The 25022-nt window shown below is 41.0% G+C and overlaps 1 protein-coding gene across 7 annotated transcripts in view; it reads right to left on the bottom strand.

Annotated features, from left to right (window-relative positions):
• NOVA1 (NOVA alternative splicing regulator 1) overlaps positions 1-25022 on the bottom strand; it is a 227995-nt gene that overhangs the window by 50072 nt on the left and 152901 nt on the right. For all 7 annotated transcript variants that reach the window (XM_075927000.1, XM_075927001.1, XM_014573715.3 and 4 more), the window contains one exon: positions 1262-1428. In XM_075927000.1, the coding sequence (XP_075783115.1) occupies positions 1262-1428 (167 nt within the window). The remainder of the gene's footprint in view (positions 1-1261; positions 1429-25022) is intronic.

Below are 25022 nucleotides of genomic sequence, written 5' to 3'. Positions count from 1 at the left end.
TATTTCATGATCATATTGATTGCTTTTAGCCTTGCTAGATCGTGGGACTTACACAAGTATTAACATGCAGAAAAGCTATTTAAAATCTATTATATTTTATTATTTTCAGACACCTGACTTTAAAAGGGAAGTTATATGTAAAACTTTTATGGTTTTTTGTTAATTCTCTACAGCATTTCAAAATATTTTTATGGTTTTGTGGTATTTATCAGCAGTCATTTGCAATGAATTGTAGAAATAATTAGTGGTTTAATCACGCTGGAGCTATGGGGCCATCTCAAACTCATGCTAATAAAATATTTATAATATACCACACCATCAGCCACAATTTCTGAATGCATATATGCAGGTGCTTACACACACACACACACACACACACACACACTAAATAAATAGATAACATCATTACACATAGCTAACGTGAACTACTGTAAACAACTGAATCATACTCTTTATGTAAGAGGAATGTATCGTACTGTACAGAATAGACAGAAGAAAACTGCCATTTCTTTGATTTTCTCTCTCCTCCAGAAGCAACAAACCAAACAAATTATGAATTTAGAGTTACTTAAGCCATTGTGTTTGAGCCTTATTTGTGGATATGTCTTTTCTCAGTCCCAAATATTCTGGGAAAATGTAATAAAATAAAAGAAGGCTTTTGGTCATTTTAACTTGTGACTACCTTACAGTTACTCAAAAGATGATAATACTTGAAGATAAGCCAATACAAACTATATACAAAGATGATACAAATGGAATTGATTAAAATAGATGAAAATACCCACAAATAAAGATCTTTATATTTGCGAGCATCTGCTTTATGATGTAGGTTTTTCCAATATACATATGACCCAAACAGTAATTTAAAAATAATTTGTTTTGCAACGTAAGAGTGAGGAAATGTATTGGGTCAATTTTTCCTGAACTGCAATAAATCGTAATGATTTACAGAGAGGCCCATATTTTAAATCTGAAGTAACACAGAAAAATATGCTCCCTGAAACGATAAAGAAAAGAAGCTTATGAAAGATACATATTACCTAACAGTGGTTCACTTTATAAGATATTATATATCAATGCTGTTGGGGGAAAACTGAGTATAGAGAAGAACTGTAAGCAAAAGTATATCAGAAAATTCTTAAATAAAATTACAAAAACAATTTCATGTAAACCCTTTACATGTTAAACATTTAAGGCGTTTTATAAAAGAAGTTAACTCTAAGCAGCTGATATGCCTCTGTTTTCCCAACCAAAAACTCACTTGTTTGATGCGGTCTGGATTAACAGTGGTCTGGGGCTGCAAAATGCTGACAGGTTCTGTCTTGGCCACATTTTGAGGCATTTCACGAATCTTTTCAGCAATAAAGCCATGAACCGCGTTCAGTGCTTCAACTGTTCCCTGGATCAAACACACTCGCTCTGTAGTACCTGTATAGAGAAGACCATTATGTAGATAAATTCTTCTCTTAGGCACTCACTCATTGACTCATCAATACCTCAAAAAACTCCCCAGTTTTGAATTATTATTGAACACTGATGACTAATTATAATAAGGTAATATTTCAATTCTCTTACCTTGCCATCATAATAAGCGTATATATGGAAAAATTATTTCAAATGGCAACATTGTAATTATTGGCCAAGAAAATCTAAAAATTATTTTGGATAGCTTCTATTTATATTGATCTGATTTCTATGTAACAACTAGACAATATTGCCCAAATATGGCTTAGCCATAGTTCCATTTAAAGTGAATGGATACACCATGCATACAATGTGGTAAGCCAAAAAAAACCCCAAAAAACATTCAAATTGAAAAAACAGGGATGGTATTGGATTATGCTGAAATATGGTATTAAAATTTAAACTAATACAAGCATTAATATAGCCACGCATAAAACAAAAGATCAACATTTAAAATGTTTCTGGGATCAGTAACCTAGATCAAAAACACATTGGTTTTGCCCAGCAGTTTAAAACTTTTTCAGACTGGGGACTGCAACTTAACAAAGAGATTATTTTCAAGACCAATTCCACTTATTCTTCACTATGTAGTGCACTTTCCATCCCACTTATGTCATACTATATCCCTGTAACAACTACAAACATTTCTTCCTACATACAGAAAAACAACACGAGGGAAATAGTTAATGTAGTTTCATCTGTCTTCTAATATAATTTAGCAGCTGGAAACAATAAATGCCAGCACCATATAATTAACCAGCTCTCTACAGACCACAGTAAGATTTCTTCTGGTTTAGAGGGCTTATGTTGAGAATTTGGTTTCTTTGAGATCTTGACTCCAGAATGACCCTTGTGCTATTGTTCATTAAACCAGAGATTGCTGTGAATGCTAGGAAAGGTAAGTCCAGTGTCCACCTGACTGAGTAAATACTTATTTTGTACACCAGAGAAACAGGGTTTTGTTTGTTTGAAAGAAATCTCATATCTGACTCTGTACATGTCATTTGTATTAAGCAAAACAGACCTTATATCCATTACTCACCAAGGGTATGTCTAGACTACATGGCTCCATCGACGGAGCCATGTAAACTAGTTTACCTGGCATAGGCAAAGAAGCAGGGATTTAAATAATCCCCGCTTCATTAAAATAAACATGGCAGCCGCGCTGTGCCAACAATCAGCTGATCCGGCACAGCGCGGCAGTCTAGATGCGGATCTGTCGGCTGGGGAAGCCTTTTACAACTGATCCTGTAAACCTCGTTTCATGAGGCATAAGGAATTGGTCGGCAAAGGCTTCCCCAGCCAACAGATCCGCGTCTATACTGCTGTGCTGTGCCGGATCACCTGATCATCAGCAAAGTGCGGCAGTTATGTTTATTTTAATGAAGCGGGGATTATTTAAATCCCCACTTCTTTGCCTATGCCGGGTAAACTAGTATTCATGGCACCATTGACAGAGCCATGTAGTCTAGACATACCCCTAGAGTCATCTTCCAGAGACTGCAGAGGAGAGGCACTGGGTTCTCTTCTATAACTCTTGTCACTTCCAACCCAATATCCTACTCTTTCTCCTCCCAGGAACAGCACTTTGTCCACGTCTTCTCTCTAATTTCCTGCTATATTGCACTTCTGTACTACACATTCACACATCCTCAAATTCAATTCTTGGCTCTTACTCTTCCTTGCATCGTAATCATCCACCTTCATCTTTGTTAACTTCCTATTCCATGTTGATGACCCACCTGACCTGCTTTAATTCAAAACAGAACTAGAAAGTCAGAAAAGTCCCATGAAGAGGAAAACGTGCCATAAAAACAAGAGGATACTATAGCTTAGAGGAATCCCAAATACAGATCCCTGCTCACAATGTCAGGATATATCTTACTTTAGGATTACAGAAAGCAAAAATAATACAGCCCACAATGATGAATCACAGCAATTAATATCTCACTTAAAATCTATTTCTACATCGCTATCTCATAAGAACCTTCGGGAGGGGGAGCTGTGTTAGTCTGTAACTTTAAAAACGAGTAGTTTCTAAGGTGCCACAGGACTACGCATTGTTCATAAGAACACATTCATTATAAGAACACAAGATGGTCAGACTGGGTCAGACCAAAGGTCCATCTAGTCCAGTATCCTGTTTTGTGACAGTGGCCAATGCTCGTTGCTTCAGAGAGAGTAAACAGAAAAGGCAATCGTCAAGTGATTCATTCCCTGTTAGCCACTCTCAATTCTGGCTAACAGAGGCTAGGGACACCATCCTTGCCCATTCTGGCTAAGAGCCATTGGTGGACCTATCCACCATGGAGTTATATAGTTTTTTAAAAACCTGTTATAGCCTTGGCCTTTACAACATCCTCTAGCAACAAATTGACTGTACATTGAATGAAAAAGTACTTTTTTGGTTTTATATCTATTGCCGTGTAGGGATATCAATGTATAGTTGACTATATAATTAACCAATACACCTTAGTTAATCTTCTCAGCTACACACATTCCCCCTCCTCCTCTTATCAGAGGCAGCAAGTGTGGAGGAGGGGGAAGCAGGAGACGGTGCTGGGAGGAGCCTGCTTAGAAGTTGGTTCCCCCCAGCACCAGCTCTGCAGGGCTACCTCCCGGCTCCCACTCCTGAACTGCTACCTCCATCAGAGGGTGCACGGGGAGCTCAGATCCCCCCCAGTTGCCACCCCAGCTGCATGGGTTGGCAAGCAGCTGGTCTGCCTGCCACCCCATGCTGCTGCCTCTGACACAGAAACAGCAGCATAGAGTGTCAGGGGGCTCCCCAGGAGTGGTGCTGGGAGTGCACTGGCAGCGCACTGGCAGCCAACCCTGTCCCCAGGGATTATTGGAGAGTTAGGTAACCGCAAAGACTTCATTTAATTACATGACTATTCAATTACCCAATATCTAACATCCCTATTGCAAACAGACAATAGGGGCCAACAGAATTACAGGGCCCCTGGGCAAGATGTGTGGGGGGGAGATGGCTCCATGCCCCTGTAAGGGGCATAGCCTTGGGCAGAAGATGTGGGGCTGGGGGCCGCTGGCCCTCAGAATGCCACCCAGAATGCACCATGCCAGCCCCACCCTCCAGCCCTCAAAGTTACCCAAAACACACCACGTGATGCTCCAGCAGCAATTTAAAGGGCTGGGGCTCCAGCCACCATTGCCTCTGAGATAAGGATCCTGGCCTCCGCTAGGTCCTTTGGAAGCACTGGGCCCTGGGGCAACTGACCCCTTTGCCCTTCCCCTTCTATCGGTGGGTCAGCCTGCTCCCTGATAATTTCATTTGGTGACCTCTAGCTCTTTTGTTATTACAAGGAGTAAATAGTACTTCTTAATTAAAGGGTCTCTAATGTGGGTCTCAAAGTTCAGGTTCTAAAAACACCAGGGTTGTCAACTCGAGTCCCACAACTTGAACTTGAGTCCGACTTAAGTCGCCTAGGTGACTTGACTTGAGACTCGACTTGAGTTCATTGTTTGTGACTTGAGACTCGACTTAAGACTTGCAAATTTTGTTAAATGGACTTGGTGAAAAAATTGTCCGAAAATGGCATGTTAAATGGGGCACCAAATTCCCTGCCACTTCCCTTTCCCCTAACACCTGGTGTCGGCCCTGGAGGAGGAGCACAGCAGCGTCCCTGCACCACAGGAGGGGTGAGTCGGCCCCGGAGAAGGAGCGTGGGGGGCTGGGTGGGAGTCAGCCCCGGGGGAGAGGCGTGCGCAGGGATTTCCCGCACCGTGGGGGGAGCGGAGGTGGTCGGCCCCAGGGAAGGCACATGCCAGCCCCCTGCCCCCAGCCACAGAACCCTATCCCCAGCCCCCCCAGCCACAGAACTCTGTCCCCACTCCCCGTCCCCAGCCATGAAACTCTATCTCCAGCCCCCTGTCCCCAGTCACGCAACTCTATCCCCAGCCCCCCTGTTCCCAGCCACAGAACTCTATCCCCAGATCTCCTAGTAGTTAGCAAGTATGATTTATGTTAATAAATGAAAACAGATAGTGCTTATTGTTATTTATTGATATTGATGGCTTGTACAAAAGTGACTAGACATTTTTTAAATTAAGCCTTGAAACTCGATTTGGGACTTGAAAGTGACTTTAGGTACTCGAGACTCATCTTGAGACTTGAACTGTAGTGACTTGAGACTCGACTTGGACTTGACAATGATGACTTGAAGACAACACTGGAAAACACTGTTGAAAAGTCTGGCCCAAATAAATGTTAAATAAAAATGAGTGACAGAGAGCAAGCACTAATATGTTTACTGAGAATTCTGAAACACTCTGAAATCATTATGGGCTATTCTGCTCTGAGCAATGCACAATGTATAGCTGTGCTGACCACTTGAAAGCGGCAGCGGTGGGGAGGAAGGGAGGGGGAGAGGTTAGGAGAAGGAGTAATTTGCTAATGATCTACACCAGCAGTAGTTTACTTCTCACTAAGGCCTTCTGTCATTCCCTGCCCTATCAATCTATCTCCTTTGAAAGGGGGAGAAGGGTGATTGTACAATACTGCATAGCATCGTGCATGTAAAGGACAGAAAGGAGTCAACTCCTTGTGTCTCCTGCTTGGGCACTTAGGACAAGCAACAATCTTGCCCTTTATTAGAAAATTCTTTTTTGATTTATCATGATGATTGCTAAAGATGAAATGAAAAGTTTTAAAGATTTACAAGTATACACTTTAAGACCCTCAACGAGGTAGCCATGTTAGTCTGTGAGGGTATGTCTACACTACAAAGTTAGTTCGAACTAACGGACGTTAGTTCGAACTAACTTTAATAGGCGTTACACTAGCGCTCTGCTAGTTCGAATTTGAATCGAACTAGCGGAGCGCTTAGTTCGAACTAGGTAAACCTCATTTTACGAGGATTAAGCCTAGTTCGAACTAGCTAGTTCGAATTAAGGGGTGTGTAGCCCCTTAATTCGAACTAGTGGGAGGCTAGCCCTCCCCAGGTTTCCCTGGTGGCCACTTTGGCCAACACCAGGGAAACTCTATGCCCCCCTCCCGGCGCCGGACCCTTAAAGGGGCACGGGCTGGCTACGGTGCCCGTGCCAGGTGCAAGCCTGCCAGCACCCAGCCAGCAGCCCCTGCACTTGGCACGGCACAGAGCCACCCACCCGATGTCCCCCAGCCCACCCCCTCTTCCCGGGACCAGGCTGGCGGCTCCCGGGAGCTTGCCCTGGACCGCAAAAGGCGGGCACCTTCCTGGGCTAGTGCGGACATTGCGGACCTTGTCCACGATCTCCGCACTAGCGCACTAGGCACAGGAAAGTGGCCGTCTAGGGAAGGAGAGCTGCCAGCCTGGCCACCCAGGAGCAGGTGTGCATGAAAATCAAGGGGGTCCACTGAGACCCCCGACCCTGAGCCCTGAGCTTACAATGGCCGTCCTGGGTCAGACCAAAGGTCCATCTAGCCCAGTAGCCTGTCTGCCGACAGCGGCCAACCCTAGGGACCCTGGAGGGGATGGACCGAAGACAGTGACCAAGCCATTTGTCTCGTGCCATCCCTCTCCAGCCTTCCACAAACTTTGGGCAGGGACACCACTCCTACCCCCTCGCTAAGACCACTCCATGGACCCAACCTCCATGACTTGATCTCACTTCCCTTTAAACTCTGTTCTAGTTGTAGCCTTCACAGCCTCCTGCAGCAAGGAGTTCCGCAGGTTAACTATTTGCTTTGTGAAGAAGAACAACTTTCTCTTACTAGTTTGAAGCCTGCTACCCATTCCTTTCCTTTGGTGTCCTCTAGTCCTTCTTTATGGGAACTCAGGAAGAACTTTTCTGAATGCACCCTCTCCACCCAACCCCTGCTTTTAGAGACCTCTATCCTGTTCCCCCTCCGTCTCCTCTTTTCTAAGCTGAACAGTCCCAGTCTCTGAAGCCTTTCTTCATCTGGGACCTGTTCCCAACCCCTGATCATGTTAGTTGCCCTCCCTTCTCCCAGCCTTTCTCTTCCCCTCTCCCACCTCCTTTTCCCAGTCTCCCCCCAGTTTTGTTCAATAAAGACAGAGTCAATGTTGGAAGAAACGTTATCTTTATTTTGTACATCAATAAGAAGGGGGGCTAGGGAAGGGTAAGTGGAAGGAGGTGAGGGAGGAATGGCGTACGAGCCCCCGATGGGGAGGACTGGGCTGGCTCTGCGGGCTTCTGGGGGTGGAAGCTCTCCTGCAGCCCACCAATTGCCCCATCTCCCCAGATGGCAGCCTGCGGCAAGTGCAGCCGGGCTGATGGCCGAGTGCTGTGATGTGCCCAGTGTGGGTACTCCGGGCACTCCAAGCCAGAACTTCTTTGCAAGTGGGGCACCCCTTAGAACTGTGTGTCCGGGGTGGGGGTCGGGACCCTTTAAGCACAGTCCTCGGCTAGCCTGAGACAGCATCTCCATGCTCTAAGTCCTCCTCTTATGCCCTGCCGGCACTGCTTCCGGCCATCCTTAAGCCCTGTTCAGAGTCCACTCAATGTGGACTTGCTAGTTCGAATTAGCAAAACGCTAATTCGAACTAGTTTTTAGTTCTAGACGCGTTAGTTCGAATTAGCTTAGTTCGAATTAACTAATTCGAACTAAGTTAGTTCGAACTAGCGCTGTAGTGTAGACATACCCTAACTTAGTCCTGTGGCACCTTAGAGACTAACAAATATATAGGATCATGAGCTATTGTGGGTAAAACGCACTTCATCAGATGAGTTGGACTGGAAATAACAGACTCTAATGAATATATAACAGCAAAAGCAGGTACCTATCAATTGTAGGATTCGTATTAATGAAGCTAATTAAGTAGGCTGTATGTGTTCCATTCATAGCTTCTGATGTGAAAATGCAAATGTCAAAGGCAGGGGAAATTGGCTTTGTAGTGTGTTAACCAGTTACTATCTTTATTCAAGCCCAGGTTGACAGTGTCAAATTTGTAAATGAATTACAGGTCAGCAGTTTTGGTAATTGAAGGGGGAAAGGGTGTTAAATTCTTTTGTAGAGAAATGGCTACTTTTATAGCCATTATTGATAGTCCAGATAGGGTAAAATGTTAAAATGTCCAGGTAGGTTAGCATTCTGTTCAGTAATACAATTCATATGCAAAATTAAGAATTACAAAATCTTTCAGAAACAATTTAGCCTACATCCCAGTTCAAAATCCTGTGTTTGGCCTGGAACAATGAAAAGATAATCAAAACAAGCAACTCTACTGAAATATTTTCTTAACACAATAAAATGAAGACAAAACATGTAAAATCAGTGTTTTTGAAAGGTGCCACTTTCATAACCCACAAGATTAATTATAAAATGGCCTGGAAATATTTCTCAAACATTAAGCCTGCTTATTAATGGCATGCATATTTTTCTGGAATTATGTACATGGATGTTCTCCAGTATTATTTTGCTGCCTTTTCAATAAAGAATATTTATATTAAAATTAAATAAACACTAAACTCACGCACAATCTACAAAATTGGATTTATTCCAAAAGCATTCAGTGTTTCAGTGGAGAAAATGCAATTTCAAAGTTGTCAGAGTGGAACACTGACCACTGAAAGGTAATTCATTTCTTATGCTTTTCTTTCTCCAGTTAGCTTTCCCTTCCCCCTCCTCTGCTTGCGCACAGCTCCTGTGGTTTCTCTGTAAAGTGATCCTGCTCTAAACAAGTGCTCTGGGGAGTCTTTACACTGTAGTATTAATTGTCTGCTAAATGATGAGAAGCAATGTGGATTGATCAATGTAGCTGATGCAAGTGTTCTTCTCTAGGTCAGCAGACAACACATTTATACAAAACACAGGTCGGGTTACATTGAAGCTACTGGAGCTTGATTTGGAGAGCACTTACAGGGATGACTACTGTCAAAACAGTGCAAAGGGAAGCAGTCAAAGCTAAACAGAAATTTCATTAGCCTTATCACTGAGTGTCTAAAGAGAATTCTGCAATCTGTGTTGTTTTATTAACTTCAGTTTAATACAATACATATCTCTTTATACAACAGATCCATTTACTTCATTTTAATATGTATAAACCAATATATAGTAAATAGAAAGCACTGCACCACGCAGAAATAAAATTGTGTAACAAATTTCACAGAGTACAATACAGTTTTGAGACAGTTCACAATAGTGGTCCATTTTCTTGGAGGATTAAATTATGGGACTTCCATTCCAATTTCTAGAAAAAAAGAGGGTTTGTAGGGAGATTACAGATTTCCTGCTGGAAATTGCTTTTAATCCTTAGAAGACATTTTGTTATATTTTTGCACCCAACTATGATGGCTTTTCATTCAGATAACACATTATAATAATTTACAGGAGAGAGTCCTGCAAGGAGAAAACAGTCAACACTATGGCCAACATATGTAACAAAAATGATCCTATTATGAATCCTCAAAGTTGGTGAGATTTTGTTATTTTAAAAGCTTTTTGGTTGCATTAGCATCTAAAGCAAACTGCCAGATTATTTATCATTTCTAGTTGTTTAATAGTAGCAATGCAACCCCCTTTTTGCAAATTGCTGTTAAAAGCTCAAATTCATTTGTACACACAATATTTGATATACTCATTTCACATAGTCTGAGAATACATTTTTGTAGCAAAACTCTATTTTTAACACTACTGCCTAAAAATGAGACAAAATTCCTGAATAAGCATGCATATTTGCATTTTTACGCATATAAAATGTTCATTAATATAATGATTTACAAATTTTGTGTCAACTTGTTAACTTTCATACTTAAATTACTGTACATTTTGTTTTGCACATTAACTTACAAAGAGACATATATATATATATAGGATGACAACAGTTTTGCCATTTAAAAAATGGAAGAATTAATGAATAAAAGGGTTACACCTTAGATTCCTTTTGAAGTGGTAGTTACTAAAATATGTCTTTCATTTATGTATGTGATCAATATTCCCAACTCAAAAAAGTACAGAGGACAAATCTGAGAACTTGCATTTTACATATGCTGCCGCAGAAGTGAAAAAGTGTTGTAAAAGCAAAGACCAACTCTTCAATTTTTCTTAGGAAATAAAAAATGACTTGGTATTCATAGAAAATCCTGTTTTACCCATGAGTATGTTTTGATTAATTTATATTTGTGCATCAGCATCCAAATTCAATTTATGAATATTTAGTATCTATATGTTTGTTGTGGAATGTGAAGTACAATAGATAAATTATAACACATAACAGAAAATGCTGCTTTAATGCTTATTAAATAATATTTGAAAACAATATAAAACTCAAGGAATACATTTTGATTTTGTCTCAGTTGTTCCAGAAAAAGTATTTTAAAGTTCTTATATATTTATTAGTTCTTCTGGTTTAGGTATGAAACAGTCAATTTGCATATGCAATTACATTTTCATATTGCTGAAGAAAAAGGTATTATATATTAGTTGGGTTTTCAACTACAGTAATTCAGATTTGAACTCTAAAGCCACCAGGAAGCAACAGTTCAAAGTTAAAAATTTGAATTTACTTTATTTTATTTTTTTCTTTAAAGAAAGTGCAATCTATATTCCTGATAAATTATTCTTGGGTTATAAAATTGTATGCAAGCCTCCCATCAGAAGATAATTTTAAAGACATGTTACAATTTTTTAAAAACTGATTTTTTTTTTTACTGGACATTAAGATTGTTTTAACTCATTTCATTACTACAGTTAATTTAATTGGAACGTAGGGTAAAATTTCCAGGGTGCCAAAGTGACTTAGGCTTGACTTTTAATAGGACTTAATACTCTTAAATGATTTAAGTGCTTTTGAAAAATTTTATTTAAACTTTTAAATATTGGCTCTCATCAAACAAGATACTTAATACAGTGCATAATTTTAAGCACATAACTGCATTCACACACTTTAACATATTAATGTGCTTAAATACCTTGCTGAATCATGGCCAAGATACTTTGGGAAGTGCTGTGTATATTCATCAAAGGATTTCCAGGCATTCATAGAATCTTACACATTTTTCATTGTGCGGTTATATTAATTTTAAAAGGCATTTGAGAAACTCAGAGAAGCATAATACACCACCAGTGTGTGGTGATCCCAATACATCTACATCGCTCTGTATTTTGTCAATTTCTTTGACACAAAAAAGAAAAAATTTCTGACAGAAGTTAAAATTTGAACAAAATTAAAGTTAATCTGAAATGTTTGCATTCGCTTATTTATTTTTAGCTTCTTACTTGGCAAATCATAGCTGCAGCAGCCCCAAAGCTTTTTCTTTTAACTCATGATCTGACTATCTATAGACCGAATATGATGTAGCTGGATTAAAACTTCTGAATTGCCTCAGCCATAAATATGCTTGCAGACATTATGAACAAAACAGGAATGCTGGTTCACAGAACTATTCCACAGTGAAAAGTCTCTGTCATGAAAATACTGGTGGAGATATGTACAGCTATTTAAACACATCATGTACTTAAAATATAGTGGGGCAACTAACAATCTTCAGCTGCCAACCATGTATTTAAATGTTTTGAAACAAGCAGATGCTGCTACACAGAGTTCTTAGTAGCATCAGTTTGTTTATTTTTAATCTTTAGAGAACTTTTTTCCACCTCATGTCCCTAAGATACCCCTCAGCTCACTTCAGGCCTCACATTGCCATTCCTTTCCTTTGATGAAGTCACTTTGAAGCTCATCAGGGCCATTCTAAACTCAACCAGAGGGTCTCTTCAGACTGTTAGGAGGGATTATCTTCCCCCAGTTGATCATGCTATTTCCACAGGCCTCATAGTCTGGAAACCAGGATTGGGAATCACAGTATATACCTGTAGTACACATCTTTCAAAAAAATAAAATAAACTGAGTGTAGCTATTCATGCACAAATAATCAGAACATTTTGGCTTCTCTAACAAAGCTATTATACTATCAATCAAAACGAGGAAAATCTACCAGTTGAAAAAATATTTCAACATTAAAAATGGTTGATGCTCATATTAGGGATGACCCCATTCTCCAAACACATTTATGTGAAACTATGATTATCCTACAATTGGAACATACTACAATTTAGACTGTGTTGGCTATACTTCTAAACAAAATCTTTATGCATATCCTCTTATGAACATTTCCTAATGGCTTTGTCAAGCAAAGGGAACTGGAAGAGGGAATGCATCTTCCTCTTAAAAATTATACATTACACATGAACAGGAGTTCATATACTGACACATAAATGGGAGTTACGGACAAATTCAGGACCACCTACCCTGAGTTTACAAATATAAGAATGTTTTCTTTTTCACCATTTCTATATTGTCATTGAAGAGCAATTAAAATACATGTACACACAGAATGGGAAGATATGGGGGGATTCTTTTTACAAGATCTTGTCTGTACTTCCCTAAACCTGTGGTGACATGCATGGTATGTGTAGCTACATACCATAGTAAAAGTCTGTGCTCACCAGGTATAGCAATTAAGGTACTGAAAGGCTCAGACTCGGTTGGGAGGGAGAGGAAAGAATTGTGGAAAAAGTTCCAAAGGAGACACTACCCAAGTCTTTTGTTGGAGCAAAGAATGGCTCTGGAAGATGGGGAGCTGAGAGAAACTCCCCCTGAAAAGCTTTTCCCACTACTGGAGTCTTCAATTGTGGCAGGAAAAAGCTCTGGAAGCAAAGAGGCAGCAGGATGATACATTGCTAATATAGTGTTGTTATGGAAGGAACTGCTTGGATGTCTAGAGACCAATGATTTTGGTCCAGATCTAACAAACCACCCTCATATAAGGATTTCAAATACACAGAGATGCCCCATAAAGTGTCTATGCCATTCATATTTAAATGAAATAAAAGTAAAATAAGTTACAGATTTGGGGAGGATCTTCCTCATGTCCTCTCACCTCACTCACCCACCCCAGGAAAATGTTAATTTTGGTCTAATTTAAATGTTAAGAGCACATTTTCTCTTCCTGATGTGAGGGCTTTGCTAAACTTTGGCCTTCAAAAAGAGATACAGTTAGCTTAAATAGGGTGCACTCTCTTTTATCTGAAAGTGATAAATTATTAATTTTATGTTGTAACTATAATTATTTCTCTTCCTGAAACATCAACTGTTAATATTGGTATTTTCTACACCTGTGTATGTGCTGTTGGCCTCCGTCGGTCAGTTGACCATGGATGACGTATCCTAGTTCTCGTCTTGGTTCGTGTCGGATTGTCTGGAACAGCGTCGGGGACAGCGTCGTTGGTGGCTGAAAAGGCCAATCCGGGACAGGCATTCTTTGCCACAGAAGTCGCAGCTGTAGGTGGTTCCCTGGCTATTGTTGTTGCGTAACTTCCTGCGGGCTCGCTTTTCTTCTGATGCACGCATCATGTTCATTTCACCTGACTTAAGCTGTGTGGTCAGAGTGCCCCTCCACTTCGGGCGGTCTGCTGCGAGGTCTTCCCAGGACTGCGTGTTTATGTCGATGGCTTTCATGTCCCTCTTCACGACATCTTTAAATCGCAGGTTCGGGCGCCCTGTGGTTCTCTTCCCAGATGCCAGTTCCCTGTAGAGGATGTCCTTTGGGATCCTCCCGTCCTCCATGCGGCGTACATGGCCAAGCCAACGCAGGCGACGTTGTCGGAGCATGGTGTACATGCTGGGGAGGCCGGCTCGAGTCAGAACTTCGAGGTTGGAGACTTTGTCTTGCCAGGTAATGCCCAGGATGCGGCGCAGACCTCGTAGATGGAAGGCATTCAGTCTCCGCTCTTGTCTCGCGTATGTGGTCCATGTCTCGCTCCTGTACAGCAGGGTGCTGATGACGCAGGCGTTGTACACTGCCATCTTTGTTGCGGTTGTCAGCCTGGGGTTGGTCCACACTCGGGTTGTCAGGCGGGCTAAAGTAGAGGCTGCCTTCCCGATCCTCTTGTCGAGCTTAGTGTCAAGGGAGAGATTATCGGTGATGGTGGAGCCCAAGTACGTGAACTGGTGGACGACGTCAAGCTGGTAGTCGTCTACTGTGATGGCTGGTGGAGTGACAGTGTCCTGGCTTAGGACGTTTGTTTTTTTCAAACTGATAGTCAGCCCAAAGTCTTTGCAGGCCATGGAAAAATGGCTCAGCAGCGACTGTAGTTCTTCCTGGGTATGTGTGACGACTGCTGCGTCGTCAGCAAATATCATGTCCCTGATCAGCGTCTCGCGTATCTTCGTCTTGGCTTTGAGGCGAGAGAGATTGAATAGCTTGCCGTCCGATCTAGTGCGGAAGTAGATTCCTTCCGTTGCTGAGCCGAAGGCATGCTTGAGGAACAGGGAAAAGAAGATCCCAAACAATGTGGGGCCAAGAACGTAGCCTTGCTTGACGCCGCTGCTGATGCTGAAAGGCTCGGAGCAACTGCCGTTAAACTGCACTGTTCCCTTCATGTCTGTGTGGAAGGATTCAATCAAACTCTGCAGTTTTGGTGGGCAGCCGATCTTGTGAAGGATTTTGAAGAGTCCGTCTCTGCTGACCAGGTCAAAGGCTTTGGTGAGATCAATGAAGGAGACGTACAGGGGCATCTGCTGTTCTCTACACTTCTCCTGGAGTTGTCGAAGGGAGAAAATCATGTCTACGGTTGACCGTTCTGCGCGGAAACCACACTGTGACTCCGGGTAGACACGTTCAGCCAGCTTCTGCAGTCGAGTCAAGATGACCTTAGCAAATACTTTGCCTACGATGCTAAGAAGGGAGATGCCTCTGTAGTTGTTGCAATCACTTCTCTCGCCCTTATTCTTGTAGAGGGTGACGATCTTAGCATCCCGCATATCCTGCGGTACGGCTCCTTCTTTCCAGCACTGACAGAGCACTTTGTGAAGAGGGTGAAGTAGGGAACACTTGCACTGTTTCAGCAGGTCTGGAGGAATCCCGTCGCTGCCGGGGGTTTTTCTTGAGGCCAGTTTATCAACAGCCTTGCTGAGCTCTTCTACTGTTGGCTCTGCATCAAGTTCTTCCATGGTTGGCAGGCATTCAATGGCATCTAATGCTGCAGAGGTCACCGTATTCCATCTGGAGTAGAGGTCGGAGTAGTGTTCCATCCATCTCCCCAACTGTTGTTGCTTGTCGGAGATTATTTCTCCAGTAGATGACTTGAGGGGTGCTGTTTTGCTCTGGGTAGGGCCCAGCGCTTTCTTGATGCCGTCGTACATGCCTCTTGTGTTCCCTGATATGGCTGCTTTCTGGATGTCGTTGCTGAGCTGCTGCCAATATTCGTTTGCACAGTGTCTGGCAACCTGTTGAGCCTTGCTCCTAGTATCCCTGAGAATTTGTAGGTTCCTCTGGCTTGGTGACCGCTTGTATTCTGCCAGGGCGGCGCGCTTGGCTTCTATGACTGGAATCATCACAGAGGACTTTGCTTCAAACCAGTCGTGCGTCTTTGTGGTCCTCTTTCCAAAGGTTGCCAGGGCAGTGCGGTGCATTATGTTCCGCAGTGTTTCCCACTTTTCCATGGCAGAGTCTCCTGTCTGTGTGGCGTCAAGTTCCTTCTCAAGCGCTTCTGCGAATTTCTGCGTCAGGTCAGGCTGCGACATCTTGCTGACGTCGATGCGAGGATTTCCTTGTTTCCTTGAACGATGAAACCTCTTCGGGTTCAGCCTGATCTTGCAGCACACTAAGGAGTGGTCTGTATGTGTATGCATGCACATACACCATATGCATACATATACACACAAATACAGTGTGTGTGTATGTGTGTGTGTAACTACTTTGTTGACCACAAACGTCTGAATCACTTTTCTAGAGTATTTTCCTAAACTTCCTTCAAAAACTCATATTTTAAATAAACACGTCCTTTAACAGGAAGTTCTATAAGATAATATAATAGTTTTAACATGACCTAACTTAAATGCACAAATATTCAGAATCATGACACATTTTGCTCAGAATAAGTGAGTTAATTAATCACTCATGTAGCAAAATTCTTTGTGAAGTATTCAAATTTTCCACAGTTAAATAGGCTATTCATTAAATGGAATAAAAGATGATTACTTCAAATGTGTCCAGCATTTAAGTGTTCTTTCAAATACTTACACAAATGCAGATTTTTTTTTACTCTTACTGACTTTATGATCCAGTAACTACAATTCTCATCTTGAAACTCAGTGAGTTTAAAGTCTCTCAAGTGCAGATCACATACCAGAGTGAATTTAAAAATATTTATTTAGTGTAGATACTAGAGCTGATTGAGATAGTTTCTATTAATGTCTTTTCATTAGAAAAATACAGGTTAATCAGGAATGTTTTTCAGTTCTAGAATGGAATTTCTGGTCAAAACTAGACAGACTTCAGAATAGCCAAGCCACTCATCTGGAAAGTGGTAGACCAAAGTTTGAAGTCCAGTCTGTGTCTCCCATATCTCAGGTGAGTGCCCTAACCACAAGGCTGGAGATTCAGTCTCTTTTTCAATCCAATTGGCTAGAACCATTCCATTTTCTAAAAATACGTAGGTATTAATCTTTACCCAGATAAAGAGAAACTGAGTCTGTAGTTCAGTAGTTAGGGACACTTACCTAAGATATGGGAAAACCACGTTTAAACAACCAATCCATATCAGGCATTGCATCCCTCTATCAGTTTTGACAAAATTTCAGAAAGGTTTTTCAGATCTAGGATACAATTTCCGGTCAGAATTAGAGATATCCTGCTAATAGCCCAAGGCTAGGGCACTCACCTGAGAGATATGAGTCCCTCATCTGAACTAGACAAAGCATTTCTCATATATATATAATTAGAAGAATTAGCTGTATAGACAAAGCATTTCTGTTTATAATTGGAAGAATTAATATAGACTTGCTATTGTTGAGGGAACATACTTTTCCAAAGAATAAAATAAAATAAAAAAAAAAGCAATGTCTGGTAATGACAAATTTTGAACTATACCTCAAGAAAATACAAGAAAATGCTATATTTTAATACTGTTTATCTCTTTACATGTTGTCTATAAAAATTTGAGAGAAAAGAGACTTTCATAGGGCCCACATCTTTGCAATATGCTGCTTGCCTTGATTTACACTAACACAAGTTTGTTAACTCTTAGTTGGTGCTGCAATTTCCATATTTTTGCTTCCATCCATGAAAAGGTGGGTGATGGATAACACTGTCTGAGACTTTGATAGGAAAGTCTTAGATGGGTGTGTGATTTAAATTGTACCATATCTATTCTGTTGCTGGACTGATCTAAACATCTGTTTATTACTGGTATATTTTAAGATATAGTCAAGAGCATCAGGAGCGTTTTTTGTAATTGTTGAGTAATAAAACAAAAAATTCATAAATATTCTAAAAGTCAAGTATCCAAGTTTGGTTAAAAGTGTTATGGCTCTTGGGAAAGAAAATGCTATAACTCCTCCTCTACCACCCTTCCAAGAAATAGAAATTTGTGACCACATGTTTTATGCAAAAACACATTAATCTATTTTTTATTCGCTATACACAAATCTTCCTGTAGAATATTGCAGATCTGAAGGGGGAAAACAAACAATTAACTCTGCTCTTGAAATTTGATGACTGTGTAGAAGGGAAAATGATATATATTTTTCAAGATATCTGGAAAGAACTTTCAGATTAACAAAAGCACTTAAGAAAATTTTAATGGAAAGTAAGAGTTCTGTATGTAATTACAGCTTTTGTGCTATGCTATAGTAATATGAACATTTGTTAATGGTTCCTCCTACTCATACAATTACTTAAAGGAAAAAGCCCATCCATTTAAACACTACAAAAATACTGAAAAAATTGTAGGAACTGACACATTTTGTAATTCAGAGCGATAACAGCTCCATTCTTCAAGGGAGTTTTTCTTTACAAAAATACTTCTGAGGTTCCAAGATGTGAAAGCCTATGTAAAGCTTTGGAAACTATCTGGATCAGGCCAACTAAACAAAAAATCTAATAGCTTACTAAAGACATTAGCTTGTTCCGAGAAAATAAAGTACAGATTTCAGGTGCTCTCCTGCAATGTTAGATCAATAATTCTAATTCAAAAGGAATTTTAAATGCTCCTACTGTAATCACCATTAAAATCTTTACAATATTGTATTTGAATATATGTATGTTAAGGGATGTTATAAAGAGGGCAGTGATCAATTGTGCTCCATGTTCACTGAAGGTTGGACAAGAAGTAATGGGTTTAATGTGTACCAAGGGAGTTTTAGGTTAGATATTAGGAAAATCTTGCTAACTTGTAGGAATTAGTTAAGCACTGAAATATGCTTTCAATGGAGGCTGTGGAATTCCTGTCATTGGAGGTTTTCAAAACAAATTAGACTAGGGGCCTGAGGATCAGGGCCCCCCAAGCACTGGGAAGCCCATGCTGCCACTTCAGTCCCTCCCACAGGGCTGGAGTAAACAAAAACTTCTAGTCTGGGCCCCCCCTAGGCTCAGTTGGGGAGCCATAGTGAGGAGATTGGTGGGGTTTTGTTGTTGTTGTTGTTGTTGTTGTTGTTGTTTGCTTCTCACTTTTGTGCAGCCCCCAACTGATTTTTCTGTATGGCAGTGGCCACCGACCAAAAAATGGTTCCCCATTCCACTAGACAAACTGTTATGAGTAATAGTCTAGATATATTTGGTTCTGCCTCAGAGCAGTTACCAGGATTAGATGATGGTTTGAGGTTCCTTTTTGCCCTATGATTCTTTCTTTTGGAATTATATAGTCAGTGAGCATCAAAATGCGACTTCTTAAGAGTTTACTAGCTCCTGTTGATTATTTTTCTGTTTCAATCATAATGCTGTGTGACATCACAATTATCTACAGCACAGATGATTTAATGATGACACAGAGTTTGGTAATTTAAATAAGGGATTAAGCAACAGAAGAGGCAGAGAAGTAATAATTCTGTAAGTATAAAAGTTCTAAACTGCACTACTGAATTTTAAAAGGGAGAGCAGTATCACTGCCCAGGGTATTACCCAGGCCCTCAAAAGGAAGGTTGAGGTCCCGTTATGTTGGATACAGTACACACAGAGAAAATCATGATCTATATTAATAGCTTCCTTTTTTGTTGTTTTATTACTTGCTGTCTTCAGCATATGCCCTCAGCATATGCCTTCTCAACTCACACTTACCTATCCTTGAGCTTCAGGGGGTAGCCATGTTAGTCTGTTACAGAAAAAAACAAGAAATGGTCTGGTAGCACTTTATAGACTAACAAAACATGTAGATGGTATCATGAGCTTTCATGGGCACAGCCCACTTCTTCAGATGACCAGACTTATGAGCTATTCTTGTGTGGAATCTGCTGGTTTGTTTTTGGAGGGGGGCACATCTAATTACACTCTGCTCCCTGCTGTTACTGAAAAATGTGTAACAGAGAAAACTGTTAGGGAGGTGGCTACTTTAGATTATGACTCTGATTATTAGCTAATTTTTTTGTTTCCTTGTCTTCCCAGGAACTTACCTTGACTTATGTGCAGTTTCTTTAACCTGCTATTTATTATTTCTTTTAGATTCTAAGCTTCTTGGGGGGCAGCAATTGTCATTTTCTTGATGTCTGTACCATGCCTAACAGGATGGGGCCTTACCTGGCTGTCTTCTACCACAATATAGATGTTAAATAATTAATCATTAACAACAGTATGCCATAATAATAATACCAGGGCATTGCTTAAATACTTAAAAGTATTCTTGGCATTGTAAAAGCATCTTGTAAGTGTTATTGTAGGTGATGAACCGAAATGCCAGTGGCAGAATGATGCTTCTTGTCATAAGTGTCACAATGATCTACATCCACCAGAAGACGAACAAATTCCTAAATGTTTTTTTCAATGTGAATATCCACAACATAAGCAAAAGAGAAAGTACAGAAAATGTTACAGAGGCAAAACTGTTTTATAAAAGAAACTTCTCCCCAAGTTTTTACATCAAGTGACAGCTACTCTTTGACTATCAAAGCTACATATCTTTCATCCCAAGGACTCAAATTCTTGTTTTATAGTTATTTTTTAAGCTCTCCAGTTTCCTGCACAACATTACTTTTCCAATAATCAAGGAAGATATAGAGGCCTTGGCAAACAGAGACACCACTTCTTAAAGTCCCTCCCTTCTGATTATCCATGGTTTGCATGTTTTGCTGCAAAAGGTTCATAGATATCCTCAAAAAATATGGACATTAGAGTCAATCTTTTTCTTTATGTTCTAAACCCCACCTTTAGAAAGACAATCACGTTAAGTTGTAAAAGGATCATCCAACACCATAATAGTATATGTATTCATCAGCATTCTTCCTGGGAAAACCATGCTTCAAACAAAATGGCTGTCTATGCCTATTACCTTGTCCATCCATGTTTATATAATTGCATTCTGGGAAATCTTAGCAGCTACTCCATGACTGCTACTCACTGACTGTAATTTTAATAAAGTAAATGGGGTTCTTCATGAGCACAAGACTGTCAAGTACTGTAAGCAGTAATAATTTCTCACATATTCTGAGTAAAACTCACTGACATGCCAGTTTCATCAACTTTAGTGGACACCCAGACGACATATCCTAGACTTGAAATAATACCATAGTGCCCCTCAAAAGAAATAGAATTTTCAAGGAAAGACCCTATTTTTTTCTTTTGGATCTTTCAATCTCTAGGTATCTATTAGGTGTATATTACATTTTTTAAAGAATTCATAACTGTATATTTGAATATTAGGCCATAAAGGAGCCTACATAGGACTTGTGTGTGTGCGTGTGTGTGTATTGCCTCAAAACTCTTATTTCTGTATAGTAATATATCACCAGTTTCTGAATTAATCCAGTTTCTGAATAAAAGTGGTGTGCATCTCCTATACATCCATTCACTTCACAGTAGAACCATACCAGGTTTGCTACAGAGGTGCATCCATACCCAAGGTGAGGGGCATTTCTGAAAGCTGTGAACTGTCTCTATTAATTTACATAGAGTATTGTCTAAAAAGACTCCTTTCTCTGACATCTGAAGAAATGGGCTGTGCCCACGAAAGCTCATGATACCATCTACATGTTTTGTTAGTCTTTACAGTGCTACCAGACTATTTGTTGTTTTTTATTCCTTCTCTGTGTCTGTCTTAGGTTGTGTTTACACTAAGAAAAAGGATGCACATTGTATGATCCTAATGTGGGCAAAGCAATTTGTAGTTTTCACATGTTAGTAGATGGCTTAATTTTAAAATATGAAATTTCTGAATTTTATGGACATTAATGTATCTTTACTACTAAAAACCAAGTTTTTTCCCCTTAATTGAGTTTATTTTTAACATAAAGCCCTAAAAAGTGATTTTTAAAATGTAATTATTATCCAGTATGGAAACATGAACAACCAAATAGTTATATAGTATTTAATTAAGCATCCCTGAAACACCAGGTTTCAAGTTCACCACAGAAGTACATTATGGCCAGCAACAGCTGAAACTTTACCAACATTGCTCTGATAACTTATCTTATATCTGACCTGGTCAAGCTACCTCAATGGTGAAATGATCAGTTCATCCTCTGTGGCCTTTGGGAAGAGACCTGCTGGGCCCCCACTACCATCTGGTGCGCCCCTCTGCATCCTGTGCTCTGGCTTCCAGCTGAGTGTCCATACTCCAACCTCCCTATACTTAGGAGTGGTTTAGTAAAGGGAGGTATAACCTGTAGCAAACAACAGGTAACAACACCCTCTTCCCTCAGTCAACAGTCTGATTAACCAAATGGTATTTATATCATGACCTGAAAAGTAATAAACTGGTAGTCAAGACTACTATGGGAAATAAATTCAAGAGTTGAATTTCCTTAGCTGCAAATGTCATTCCCCTACATATTCAAAGCTATATATTATAGGAGAGACCTCATCCTCTGACCTGACCACCATGGCAGACCACTAGGAAATGATATACAAATCTTTAATTGCATCAGGAAGTGATTAAGGAGCCAGGTTAGTCTTTGAAGTATTGATGTAATATGCTCTTTGTGCCTAAAAATGGTAAGCAAGCAGGCTTATATACTGAACAATCTGCAGCTTCCAAGTGGTCTTCAGTTGTAGCTTATGTTGAAAGCAACCAATACACTAATCTGGATGCCACAAAGGCATGGATAACTATTGCCAGGTCCACACTGCTGCAATCTTCATACAAAATGAAGCCTAAATGCATTTCCAGAAACCAAAGCTACCCAAGAATCAATGAGCAAGTGAGAATTCAGAAGAACTGTGGAATTAAATTTATAAAGGGAAGGTGAATATTCTCAATGGATCACACATCCTCTACAGAAGTTTCCATTTATCTGCTTTGAGTTTAGTCAACACTCATTCCGGTAGTGGAAAAAAGAGAGATGTATCATCTGGGTTGGATGAAAACAGTTTATCCCTCCTGACAAAATATGCATGCATGCTGTATAGGTACAGACCAACTGTACCCCTTCCAGGGGGTAAGCATTATTCATAATTCAGCTATCAACAATAACGCATATATCCCAAATTAAACTTCTACCCAACCTGACTTTTTCTAAGGCTTTTCTGTGCAAGACCTTACTTGTGCCACCTACACACTTCAACCCTTCTTACTTAAGTACATTTTGATAACTTCAGCAGCTATTACTTATCCTGTACCTTTCTACAAAGTTCAAGCTGCTGACATCACACTGATTCAACCAAAAGAACCCTGAATTTTCATACTGGTTCTTAGTGTGTGCCTTCATGCTACAGTGAAGGCATCTCTCCATACATTGAGTTTTACGTATCTGCAGTGTGGTAACACACTGCAATGCAAGCAATCTTATCTTCTTATTTGAAATGATGTATTATGGTCATTACAGAATAAAACCATCAGACCTTGCAAAACATTTTGTCATTTTTATAAATAGTAAAAATGAAATAATTGAATTCATGTCTGGCAGTCAACAGTACTGGAGGCTTCTGACTAATTCAAAAGAATTAGAATGGACATTTGACCTTTTTCATGATTAGTATCAAAATAATCAAAACTAGATTTGGCAGAATTCAATGTTTATTTTTGAAATGCTTATTTTTAAGCACTTTTTAATTTATGTCTATTTAAATGTTTGTGATTCTGGAAAATTATGGGTTTAAAGTATTTTTTTGTTTTCATCAATTTAAGTTTTCACATGTGTAGGAAATCATGGGAAAGTCAGATAGTGGGCGGGTAAGCTATTATTTATTGACAATAAAAGCTAAGATTTAAAAACGTAAAGCTCCACTACTGTTAAAAGAATAATTGCCAACATCATGTTAAAATATAAAAAGTAAACATCCTTCAACCAAACTCTAATAAGCTCCCAAGCAGCATTTTTATTACTTTACCCATATGTATATTTTATCATCATCAGTAGAAATATTTTCTCCTTAGTTTGTCTGTCTGTGGTGACAACATTTACTGACATTTACCAAAACAGCTATTCTTTCCAAGCTAAATATAACAAACAGAATCTTCATATCATGTGCAGACCAAAAAACACAATGGCACGTATCAAGGAAATCTGTCAACTTCAGATGACACCAGAGTTGTACTGTTACCATCTTCCCAATAACTTTGTGCAAGAAAAACAAAATGATTCTGGAGTAAGATTGCTCTAGAACTTGCATGCAAGGTGAATTACAGCAAATTTTGGTCTGCAAAATCTCTTAAGTCTAAATATCAGAGGGATAGCCATGTCTGAATCTGCAAAAGTGACTAGAAGTCCTGTGGCATCTTACAGACTAACAGATTTATTGGAGCATAAACTTTTGTGGGCAAAGACCCACTTCGTCAGATGCATGTAATGGAAATTCCAGAGGCAGGTATAAATATGCAGGCATAAGAAAAGAGTATCACTCTCTAGCCCAGTGGTCCCCAACACGGTGCCCACGGGTGCCATAGCGCCCGCGGGGGCATTTGTGTGCGCCTGCCAAGTGCTCGGGGCTGGCCTGGCCCTGGGCACGTGGCGCATGCATGGTGCCGTACCTGGCCCCGGGTGCATGGCGCACAGTGAGCACTGGCCCTGGGAACACTGCGGATTGGCCACCCGCGCTCTGAGCGCACAGTGCTTGAAGGAGGCGCCGGCCCCGGGCGCGCAGCACTTGGGGGGGAGCTCCGGCCCCGGGCGTCCAGCACTTGGGGGGGAAGAGCTCCGGCACCGGGTGCGTGGCACTTGGAGGGGGGAGCTCCGGCCCGGGGCACGCGGCGCTTGGAGGGGGGGGGGCACGTGGCACTTGGAGGAGGGGCGCCGGCCCCGGGCGTGTGGCACTTGAGGGGTTGGGGGGCGCCGGCCCTGGGTGCGCAGCACTTGGGGGGGCGCCGGCCCCAGCCACACAGCACTGAAGGGGAGCTCCAGCCCCGGGCGCACGGTGCTTGCGGGGGGCTCCAGCCCTGGACACATGGCACTTGGGGGGGGCGCCGGTCCCGGGCACGCAGCTCTTGGGGAAGGGACGCCGGCCCCGGGCGCGCGGCTCTTGGAGGTGGCCCCGCGCCCGGGCGCACAGCTAAGGGGGCCCCGCCCCTGGGTGCACAAGTGTCCCCGCCCTCTGGCGCCCGGCGGGCGAACGGCCATGCCCCCTGGCGCCCAGCAACCTCCAATGGTTGGGGACCACTGCTCTAGCCTTACTCTTGATTGGTACTCTTTTCTTATGCCTGCATAGTTATACCTGCCTCTGGAATTTCCATT

This window comes from Pelodiscus sinensis, chromosome 4 (genome assembly GCF_049634645.1).
Source record: "Pelodiscus sinensis isolate JC-2024 chromosome 4, ASM4963464v1, whole genome shotgun sequence".
NCBI classification, from domain to species: Eukaryota; Metazoa; Chordata; order Testudines; family Trionychidae; genus Pelodiscus; species Pelodiscus sinensis.
This window is presented reverse-complemented; position numbering and strand designations above follow the sequence as displayed.